At 62.7% G+C, this 10082-nt stretch overlaps 1 protein-coding gene across 1 annotated transcript; it reads left to right on the top strand.

The window, feature by feature from the left end:
• Nucleotides 1-51: 51 nt before the first annotated feature.
• DNAAF3 (dynein axonemal assembly factor 3) lies at nt 52-9211 on the top strand. Its single transcript, XM_077193290.1, has 11 exons — nt 52-236; nt 328-435; nt 525-618; nt 815-987; nt 1361-1573; nt 1653-1766; nt 1870-1971; nt 3474-3660; nt 4866-4974; nt 7275-7349; nt 8791-9211. The coding sequence occupies exons 4-11, from the start codon at nt 982-984 to the stop codon at nt 9008-9010; spliced, it is 1026 nt and encodes a 341-aa protein (XP_077049405.1). The 5' UTR covers nt 52-236; nt 328-435; nt 525-618; nt 815-981; the 3' UTR covers nt 9011-9211.
• The last annotated feature ends 871 nt before the right edge of the window (nt 9212-10082 follow it).

The following is a 10082-nucleotide window of genomic DNA, read 5'->3' as shown; positions in this document are numbered from 1 at the left end:
GGTGGGCGGGGCTTCTCCGGCGTTCTGGCCTCTCATTGGTCCGTTGAAGTTTCCCGCTGTTTCTCTGGTTTTTCATTGGTCGGCGTGCTGAGCACCGGCGCCGTTCTGGCTCGTGATTGGTCAGCGGCGTTGCCGGGGCTCCGTGAGGGCTCGGCCATGGCGGCCGCGCTGGAGGAGGCCGTGGGGCACCGTGTGCTGGTGGGGGCTGTCCCCGGCCATCGATCTCCGCCTTCACCGTGAGCCCACAACCCCCCCTGGCCCTCCCGGTGTTACCGGCGCCGCTCCCGGTGCTCCCGGTGACCGCGGTCCCCTCATGATTTCCCGCAGTCCCGCCGGAACCGGAGGCCTCGGTGCTGCTGGTGGGGGCGGCTGAGGGGCGGCACCTCCTCATGACAGCGGCCCGGGCCCGGCGGGGGACCCCCCCGGGACATCACGGTACGGACCGGGACGGGGAGGCGACACCGGTTTGGGGTTCTCCCGGGTTTTACCGGAGCTCTCCCGGTGTTACCGGAGCTCTCCCGTAGCTGTTCGTGGCCGAGCAGAGCCCCGAGACCGTGGCTCGCCAGCTCCTGTTCCTGCTGCTGGCGCTGGAAGCACCGGAGAGGCCCCGGCCCGCAGGTACCGGTACACCCGGTAACCCTCCCGGTGACCCTCCCGGTGTCCCCGTTACCTCTCTGGGATGTCCCCAAGGCTTCCCCGGTGTCCCTCCCGGAAACCCGGATGCCTCCCGGTAACCCCGCTGTCCCTCCCGGTAATTCCCGATAAATTCCCGGTAATTCCCGGTAAATTCCCGGTGTCCCTCCCGTTGTCCCAGCCCGCGCCGCCGCCATCCTGGAGCTGCTCGGTTCGGGCTCGCTCCGCCCGGGCACGGCCGCGCTGCTGCGGGGGGCGGCGGGGCGGCTCCGCCGATGGATCCGAGCCGGCACCGAACCGGAACCGGGACAGAACCGGGACCGGGATGGACCCGCGGATCTGCGGCTCATGAAGGCCAGAACCGGCAGCGGGACCGGGGGGAAGCGGGGCCGGACGGGAGTGGGGAGGAGCGGGGCTGGGACACCGGCACTGCCCGGTACCGGGGTTCTGAGGGCACCGGGAATGGCCGGTACCGGGGTTCTGAGGGCACCGGCACTGCCCGGTACCGGCGTTCTGAGGGCACCGGGACTGCGCGGTACCGGCGTTCTGAGGGCACCGGGACTGTCCGGTACCGGGGTTCTGAGGGCACCGGGAATGGCCGGTACCGGGGTTCTGAGGGCACCGGGACTGGCCGGTACCGGGGTTCTGAGGGCACCGATGCGGTCGGGACCGGCTCTCATTGTCCCGGTACCGGCTCTCATTGTCCCGGTTCCCTCCGTTACCGCAGTGCCGGGACCGGGACGCGCTCGAGGCGGTTCTGCAGCGCTGGGAGCGATCGGTGCCGCTACCGGGGGCGGAACCGGAGGCGGTGCCGGTACCGGAGGCGGTGCCGGGACCCCCGGGCTGGGACCGGCGGCTGCGGCGGCGCCTCGGGGCCCGCTACGAGGCGAGGGCGGCGGTGGCGGATTGGGAGCTGCGGATGGCGCTGCACCCTCGGGGGGTAACCGGGGACACCGGGGGGACACCGGGGAGGTGTTGGGGACCCCCCAACATTGCCCCATTCCCGGTGTGTCCCCAAGGCCACGTCGGTGTCACCGGCGGAGTTCGGGCGCTGGCGGGAGAACGGCGACGCCTTCGGCGGAGGGGGAGCGACCCCGAACCCGACGGTGCTGAGCGACCCCAGACCCCGGGCCGTGAGTACCGGGAGGGACACCGGGACACCGGGAGGGGACAGACGGACACCGGGAGGGGACAGACGGACACACGGACACTGCTCTGCTCCCCTCCATTGTCCAGGACGGGCGCTCGGTGTCCCCCCCCTCCTATTGGGGGGACACGGTCACCGGACCCTTCCTCAGCTTCGGCCTCGGCCCCACCGGGACCCAGAACCCCCCCAAGGTACCGGGGAGGGGTCCCGGGGGTCCCTAATGAGGGGGGGTCCCGGGGGTGTTTAATGAGGGGGGGTCCCAGGGGTGTTTAATGAGGGGGGGTCCCGGGGGTGTTTAATGAGGGGGGGTCCCAGGGTGTTTAATGAGGGGGGGTCCCGGGGGTCCCTAATGAGGGGGGGTCCCAGGGGTGTTAAATGAGGGGAGGGGTCCCAGGGTGTTTAATGAGGGGGGGTCCCAGGGGTGTTTAATGAGGGGAGGGGTCCCAGGGGTGTTTAATGAGGGGAGGGGTCCCAGGGCTGTTTAATGAGGGGGGGTCCCAGGGTGTTTAATGGGGAGGGGTCCCAGGGTGTTTAATGAGGGGGGGGTCCCCAGGGTGTTTAATGAGGGGAGGGGTCCCGGGGGTGTTTAATGAGGGGAGGGGTCCCCAGGGTGTTTAATGGGGAGGGGTCCCGGGGGTGTTAAATGAGGGGGGGGTCCCAGGGTGTTTAATGAGGGGGGGTCCCGGGGGTGTTTAATGAGGAGGGGTCCCAGGGTGTTTAATGAGGGGAGGGGTCCCAGGGGTGTTTAATGACGGGGGTCCCGGGGGTGTTTAATGAGGGGAGGGGTCCCAGGGGTGTTTAATGAGGGGGGTCCCGGGGGTGTTTAATGAGGGGGGGGTCCCGGGGGGGTTTAATGAGGGGAGGGGTCCCAGGGTGTTTAATGAGGGGAGGGGTCCCGGGGGTGTTTAATGAGGGGAGGGGTCCCGGGGGTGTTTAATGAGGGGAGGGGTCCCAGGGGTGTTTAATGAGGGGGGTCCCGGGGGTGTTTAATGAGGGGAGGGGTCCCAGGGGTGTTTAATGAGGGGAGGGGTCCCGGGGGTGTTTAATGGGGAGGGGTCCCGGGGGTGTTTATTGGGGAGGGGTCCCGGGGGTGTTTAATGAGGGGAGGGGTCCCAGGGGTGTTTAATGAGGGGAGGGGTCCCGGGGGTGTTTAATGAGGGGAGGGGTCCCAGGGGTGTTTAATGAGGGGGGGTCCCCAGGGTGTTTAATGAGGGGGGGTCCCGGGGGTGTTTAATGAGGGGGGGGGGTCTCAGGGTGTTTAATGAGGGGAGGGGTCCCGGGGGTGTTTAATGAGGGGAGGGTCCCAGGGGTGTTTAATGAGGGGAGGGGTCCCAGGGGGGTTTAATGAGGGGAGGGGTCCCAGGGGTGTTTAATGAGGGGGGGTCCCAGGGGTGTTTATTGGGGAGGGGTCCCAGGGGTGTTTAATGAGGGGAGGGGTCCCAGGGGGGTTTAATGAGGGGAGGGGTCCCAGGGGTGTTTATTGGGGAGGGGTCCCGGGGACAGGGGATTATTTAGGGGGGTTATTTAGGGGGGGTTATTTAGGGGGGGTTCCCTATTTAGGGAGGGTTTATTTAGGGGTCCCTATTTAGGGGGGGTTATTTAGGGGGGGTTATTTGGGGGTTCCCTATTTAGGGGGTTTATTTGGGGGTCTCTATTGAGGGGGGGTCTCTCACGGGACCCCTCCCCACCCCAGACGGCCTCCGAGCTGTCCCTGGCCGCTGTCACGGAGCTGCTGCACGAGCTCCTCACCGGGGACACCCCCAGAACCGGGGACACCCCCGGGGACACCCCAAAAACCGGGGACACCCCCGGGGACACCCCCGGGAACGGGGACACCCCAAAAACCGGGGACACCCCCGGGGATGATCCCAACCCGCTGGGTGAGTTTGTGTCCCCCCCCTCCACCACCCAAGTGGCACCTGAGGGTCCCCAAGCCCACCAGGACCACTCCCCAAAATCGCCTCAAAATTCCCTCAAAATTCCCTCGAAATTCCCTCCAAAATTCCCTCCAAAATTCCCTCAAAATTCCCTCAAAATCCCTCCAAAATCCCCCCAAAATTCCCTCAAAATCCCCCAGAATTCCCTCAAAATCCGCCCAAATTCCCCTCAAAATCCCTCCAAAATTCCCTCAAAATTCCCCTCAAGATCCTCCTCAAAATCCCCTCAAATTCCCCTCAAAATCCCCCAAAATCCCCCCCAAAATTCCCTCAAAGTTCCCTCAAAATTCTACCAAAATCTCCCTCAAAATGCCCCAAAAATTCCCCCAAAATCCCCTCGAAATTCCCTCAAATCCCCTCAAAATCCCCTCAAAATTCCTCCCAAAAACCCCTCAAGATCCCCTCAAAATCCCCTCAAAATTCCCTCAAAATCCCCTCAAAATTCCCTCAAAACCCCCCCCAAAATTCCCTCAAAGTTCCCTCAAAATCCCCTCAAAATCCCCCCAAAATTCCCTCAAATCCCCCCCAAAAATCCCCTCAAAATCCCCCCAAAATCCCCCCCAAATTCCCCTCAAAATCTGCTCAAAATTCCCCCAAAATTCCCTCAAATCCCCCCCAAAATTCCCTTAAAATTCCCCCCAAAATCCCACCCAGACCCCCCAAATCTCCCCCCAGACCCCTTCAGGACCCCCCAAATTCCCCCAGACCCAATTGGGGCCCCCAAATCTCCCCATAGACCCCCCCCAGGACCCCAAATCTCCCCCCAAATCCCCCCCAAAATTGTCCCCAAACCCCCCCAGGACCCCCAAAATCTCCCCCCAAACCCCCCCAGACCCCCCAAATCTACCCCCAAATTGCCCCAAACGCCCCCAGGACCCCCCAAATCTCCCCCAGGACCCCCCAAAGTACCCCAAGATTCCCCCAAACCCCCCCAGGACCCCCAAATCTCCCCACAGACCCCTCCAGGACCCCCAAATCTCCCCCAAACGCCCCCAGGACCCCCAAATCTCCCCCCAAAATTCCCCCAAACACCCTCAGGACCCCCAAAATCTCCCCACAAAATTGTCCCCAAACCCCCCCAAACCCCCCCAGGTCCCCCAAATCCCCCCAGGACCCCCCAATTCTCCCCTTTCCCCTCCCCTTTCCAGGGCCCCTGGCCCCGCTCCCGCTCCGGGTTCGGTTCCTGCCCTTGGGGGGCCCCCCCGAGACCCCCGCCCGCCTCGGGGGGCGCTGCCGGCTGCTGGTGCTGGGCTGGAGGTGCCCGGGGGTCCCGGGGGGATTTGGGGGTCCTGAGGTGAATTTGGGGGGTCCCGGGGGGGTTTTGGGGGGTCCTGAGGTGAATTTGGGGGTCCTGGGGGGTTTTGGGGGGGGGGTTCAGAGGGGTTTTGGGGGGTCCTGGGGAGGTTTTGGGGGATCCTGGGGGTTTTGGGGGGAGATTTGGGGGTCCCGGGGGGGGTTTTGGGGGGGTCCTGGGGGGAGATTTGGGGGTCCTGAGGGGTTTGGGGGCTCCTTCGGGGGGGTTGGGGGGTCCTGGGGAGGTTTTGGGGGCTTTGGGGGAGGTCTTGGGGGGTCCTGAGGAGAATTTGGGGGCTCCTTGGGGGGGTTTGGGGGAGGTTTTGGGGGTCCTGGGGGGGTTCAGAGAGGTCCTGGGGAGATTTTGGGGGTCCTGGGGGGGGGGGTTGGGGGTCCTGAGGAGAATTTGAGGGGTCCTGGGGGTTTTGGGGGAGGTTTTGGGGGGTCCTGGGGGAGGTTTGGGCGTCCTGGGGAGGTTTTGGGGGTCCTGAGGAGAATTTGGGGGTCCTGGGGGAGGTTTTGGGGGTCCTGAGGAGAATTTGGGGGGTTTGGGGGTCTTGGGGAGTTTGGGGGAGGTTTTGGGGGTCCCGGGGGGGTTTTGGGGGGTCCTGGGGGAGTTTTTGGGGGCTTTGGGGGAGGTTTTGGGGGTCCCGGGGGAGTTTTGGGGGGTTCAGAGAGGTTTTGGGGGGTCTGGGGGGGTTTTGGGGGGTTCAGAGGGGTCCGGAGGGGGTTTGGGGGGTCCCGGGGGGGTTTTTGGGGGGTCCTAGGGGAGATTTTTGGGGATCTTGGGGAGTTTGGGGGAGGTTTTGGGGGTCCCGGGGGAGTTTTGGGGGTCCTGGGGGAGGTTTTGGGGGTCCTGGGGGAGGCTTTGGGGGGTCCTGGGGGTTCTGGGGGAGATTTGGGGGTCCTAGGGGAGATTTTGGGGGTCCTGGGGGGGGGGTGTTTGGGGGTCCTGAGGAGAATTTGAGGGGTCCTGGGGGGTTTGGGGGAGGTTTTGGGGGGTCCTGGGGGAGGTTTGGGGGGTCCTGGGGGGGTTTTGTGGGGGTTCAGAGGGGTCCTGGGGAGATTTTTGGGGGTCTTGGGGGAGTTTGGGGCAGGTTTTGGGGGTCCTGAGGAGAATTTGGGGGGTCCTGGGGGGGTTTTGGGGGGGTCTGGGGAGGTTTAGGGGGGTTCAGAGGGGTCCTAGGGGAGATTTTTGGGGGTCCTGGGGGGTTTTTGGGAGGTTTTGGGGGGTTCTGGGGGTCCTGGGTGAGGTGTTGGGGAGTCCTGGGGGAGGTTTTGGGGGTCCCAGGGAGGTTTTGGGGGGTCTGGGGGGGTTTTTGGGGGTCTTGGGGGGTTTGGGGGAGGTTTTGGGGGTCTCTGGGGGGTCCTTGTGGGTTCCCAGCTGGCCCCAATTGGGTCTGGGGTCTCTGGGGGTTCCCATGAATTGGGTCTGGGGTCTCTGAGGGGTTCCATCAATTGGGTCTGGGGTCTCTGGGGGGTTCCCATCAATTGGGTCTGGGGTCTCTGGGGTGGTTCCCATCAATTGGGTCTGGGGTCTCTGGGGGGTTCCATCAATTGGGTCTGGGGTCTCTGGGGGTTCCCATCAATTGGGTTTGGGGTCTCTATGGGTTCCCAATTGGGTCTGGGGTCTCTGGGAGTTCCCATCAATTGGGTCTGGGGTCTCTGGGGTTTCCATGAATTGGGTCTGGGGTCTCTATGGGTTCCCATCAATTGGGTCTGGGGTCTCTGGGGGTTCCATGATTTGGGTCTGGGGTCTCCTGGGTGGTTCCCATCAATTGGGTCTGGGGTCTCTGTGGGTTCCCAGTTGGGTCTGGGATCTCTGGGGGTTCCATCAATTGGGTCTGGGGTCTCTGGGGGTTCCCATCAATTGGGTCTGGGGTCTCTGGGGGGTTCCCATCAATTGGGTCTGGGGTCTCTGGGGGTTCCATGATTTGGGTCTGGGGTCTCTGTGGGTTCCCATCAATTGGGTCTGGGGTCTCTGTGGTTTCCATGAATTGGGTCTGGGGTCTCTGGGGTGTTTCCATGAATTGGGTCTGGGGTCTCTGGGGGTTCCCATCAATTGGTCTGGGGTCTCTGGGGGGTTCCATCAATTGGGTCTCTATGGGTTCCCAATTGGGTCTGGGGTCTCTGTGGGTTCCCATCAATTGGGTCTGGGGTCTCTATGGGTTCCCATCAATTGGGTCTGGGGTCTCTGGGGGTTCCCATCAATTGGGTCTGGGGTCTCTGGGGTGTTTCCATCAATTGGGTCTGGGGTCTCCCAGGTCTCTCCCATTGCTGACCCCCCAGCTGGGGGCTCTGGCGGCCCCGGGGGCGACGCTGCTGCTGGAGCTGCCCACGTGAGAGGAGACCCCTCCCCAAATTAACCCAAATTACCCCGAATTAACCCCAAATTAACCCCGAGACCCCTCCCCAAATTAACCCCAAATTAACCCCGAGACCCCTCCCCAAATTAACCCAAATTAACCCAAATTACCCCAAATTAACCCCAAATTAACCCGAGACCCCTCCCCAAATTAACCCTGAGACCCCTCCCCAAATTAACCCCAAATTAACTCCAAATTAACCCCGAGCTGCCCACGTGAGTGCAGCCCCCTCCCCAAATTAACCCCGAGACCCCTCCCCAAATTAACCTCAAATTAACCCTGAGACCCCTCCCCAAATTAACCCCAAATTCACCCCAAAATAACCTCAAATTACCCCCGAGACCCCTCCCCAAATTAACCCAAATTAACCCCGAGACCCCTCCCCAATTAACCCCAAATTAACCCCGAGACCCCTCCCTAAATTAACCCCGAGACCCCTCCCCAAATTAACCCCAAATTAACCCCTTGAGAAGCCCCCAGCCCCATTAACACCCCCTGCCCAAATTCCCCTTTCAGGAGCCCCCTCCTCAAATTCCCCTCAGTGAGGGGAGCCCCCAAATCCCCATTGACGCCCCCTCCCCAATATCCAGCCCCATTAATGCCCCATTAATGCCCCATTCCCCCCCCATTGACGCCCCCTCCCCAAATTCCCCAGCCCCATTCATGCCCCATTAATGCCCCACTGACGCCCCCTCCCCAAATTCCCCAGCCCCATTAACGCCCCATTAATGCCCAATTAATGCCCCCTCCCCAATTCCCCCAGCCCCATTAACGCCCCATTGATGCCCCACTGACGCCCCCTCCCCAAATCCCCATTGACGCCCCCTCCCCAATCCCCCAGCCCCATTAACGCCCCATTAATGCCCCATTGACGCCCCCTCCCCAAATCCCCATTAACGCCCCCTCCCCAATCCCCCAGCCCCATTCCCCTCCTCTGACGCCCCCTCCCCAAATTCCCCCAGCCCCATTAATGCCCCATTAATGCCCCATTCCCCCCCCCACTGACGCCCCCTCCCCAAATTCCCCAGCCCCATTAACACCCCATTAATGCCCCACTGACGCCCCCTCCCCAAATCCCCATTAACGCCCCCTCCCCAATTCCCCCAGCCCCATTAATGCCCCACTGAAGCCCCATTGACGCCCCCTCCCCAAATCCCCACTGACGCCCCCTCCCAATTCCCAGGTTCGTGCCCACCCTGCGCCCCCTCCAGCCCCATTAACGCCCCCTCCCCAATTCCCCAGCCCCATTAATGCCCCATTAATTCCCCATTCCCCCCCCACTGACGCCCCCTCCCCAATTCCCAGGTTCGTGCCCACCCTGCGCCCCCCCCAGCTCTATTGACGCCCCCTCCCCAATCCCCCAGCCCCATTAATTCCCCATTCCCCCCCACTGACGCCCCCTCCCCAATTCCAGGTTCGTGCCCACCCTTGGCCCCGCCCACCTGGACTCGTTCCGGGCCCGGGCTCTGGCGCTGGCCCGGGCCGGGGGCTTCGAGCCTGGGGGGGTCCCGGGGAGCCCCCGGCCCACGCGCGCTTCCGCAAGGCCCCGCCCCCTCCGCGCTGAGACCCCGCCCCAAATTATCCCCAAAATCCCCGAGACCCCTCCCCAAAAACCGGCCCCAAATTATTCCTAAATTCCCCGAGACCCCTCCCCAAAAACCGGCCCCAAATTATTCCCAAATTCCCCGAGACCCCTCCCCAAAAACCGGCCCCAAATTATTCCCAAAATCCCCGAGACCCCTCCCCAAAAACCGGCCCCAAATTATCCCCAAATTCCCCGAGACCCCTCCCCAAAAACCGGCCCCAAATTATCCCAAAATCCCCAGACCCCTCCCCAAAAACCGGCCCCCAAATTCTGTTCCGTGTGCCTGAGACCCCGCCCCAAATTATCCCCAAATTCCCCGAGACCACTCCCCAAAAACCGGCCCCAAATTATTCCCAAATTCCCCGAGACCCCTCCCAAAAACCGGCCCCAAATTCTGTTCCGTGTGTCTGAGGACCCCTCCCCAGAAATCAGCCCCAAATTCCCCTCCCTGTCCCTGAGACCCCTCCCCAAAAATCAGCCCCAAATTATTCCCAAATTCCCCGAGACCACTCCCCAAAAATCAGCCCCAAATTCCGTTCTGTGTGCCCGAGACCCCTCCCCAAATTATTCCCAAATTCCCCTTCCCTGTCCCCCGAGACCCCTCCCCAAATTGTCCTCTCAGTGCCTGAGACCCTCCCTCAAATCCCCCTCAAAATGCTCCCCCAAAATCCCCCCAGGACCCCCAAAATCCCCCCCCAAATTTCCCCCAAATCCTCCCCAAATTTCCCCCAAAATCTCCCCCAAATCCTCCTCAAATCCCCCCCAAATCCCCCTCCCTGTGCCCGAGACCCTTCCCCAAATTCCCCCCCTCAAATCCCCCCCAAAATCTCCCCAAAATCCCCCCAAATCCCCTCCCACGCCCCTCTAAGCCCCGCCCACTCCCATTGACAACTCCGCCCTGCTCTAAGCCACGCCCCCTCCCATTCACAACTCCGCCCCCGCTCGAGGCCACGCCCCCTCCCATTCATAAAGCGCCGCCGCTTTCCCACGGCTCCACTCCCGCAGTACCGAGGGGGGGTCCCGATTTGGGGAGGGGTCTTGGGGGGATTTTGGGGTTTTTTGGGGGGATTTTGGGGTTTTTGGGGGGTCTCGGGTCCCTCCTCGGCTGTTCCAAAGTCTCG

Source organism: Agelaius phoeniceus, chromosome 37 (genome assembly GCF_051311805.1).
Source record: "Agelaius phoeniceus isolate bAgePho1 chromosome 37, bAgePho1.hap1, whole genome shotgun sequence".
In the NCBI taxonomy this organism is placed as follows: Eukaryota; Metazoa; Chordata; class Aves; order Passeriformes; family Icteridae; genus Agelaius; species Agelaius phoeniceus.
Note: the sequence above shows the minus strand (reverse complement) of the source record. Positions and strands in the feature narration are given on the sequence as shown.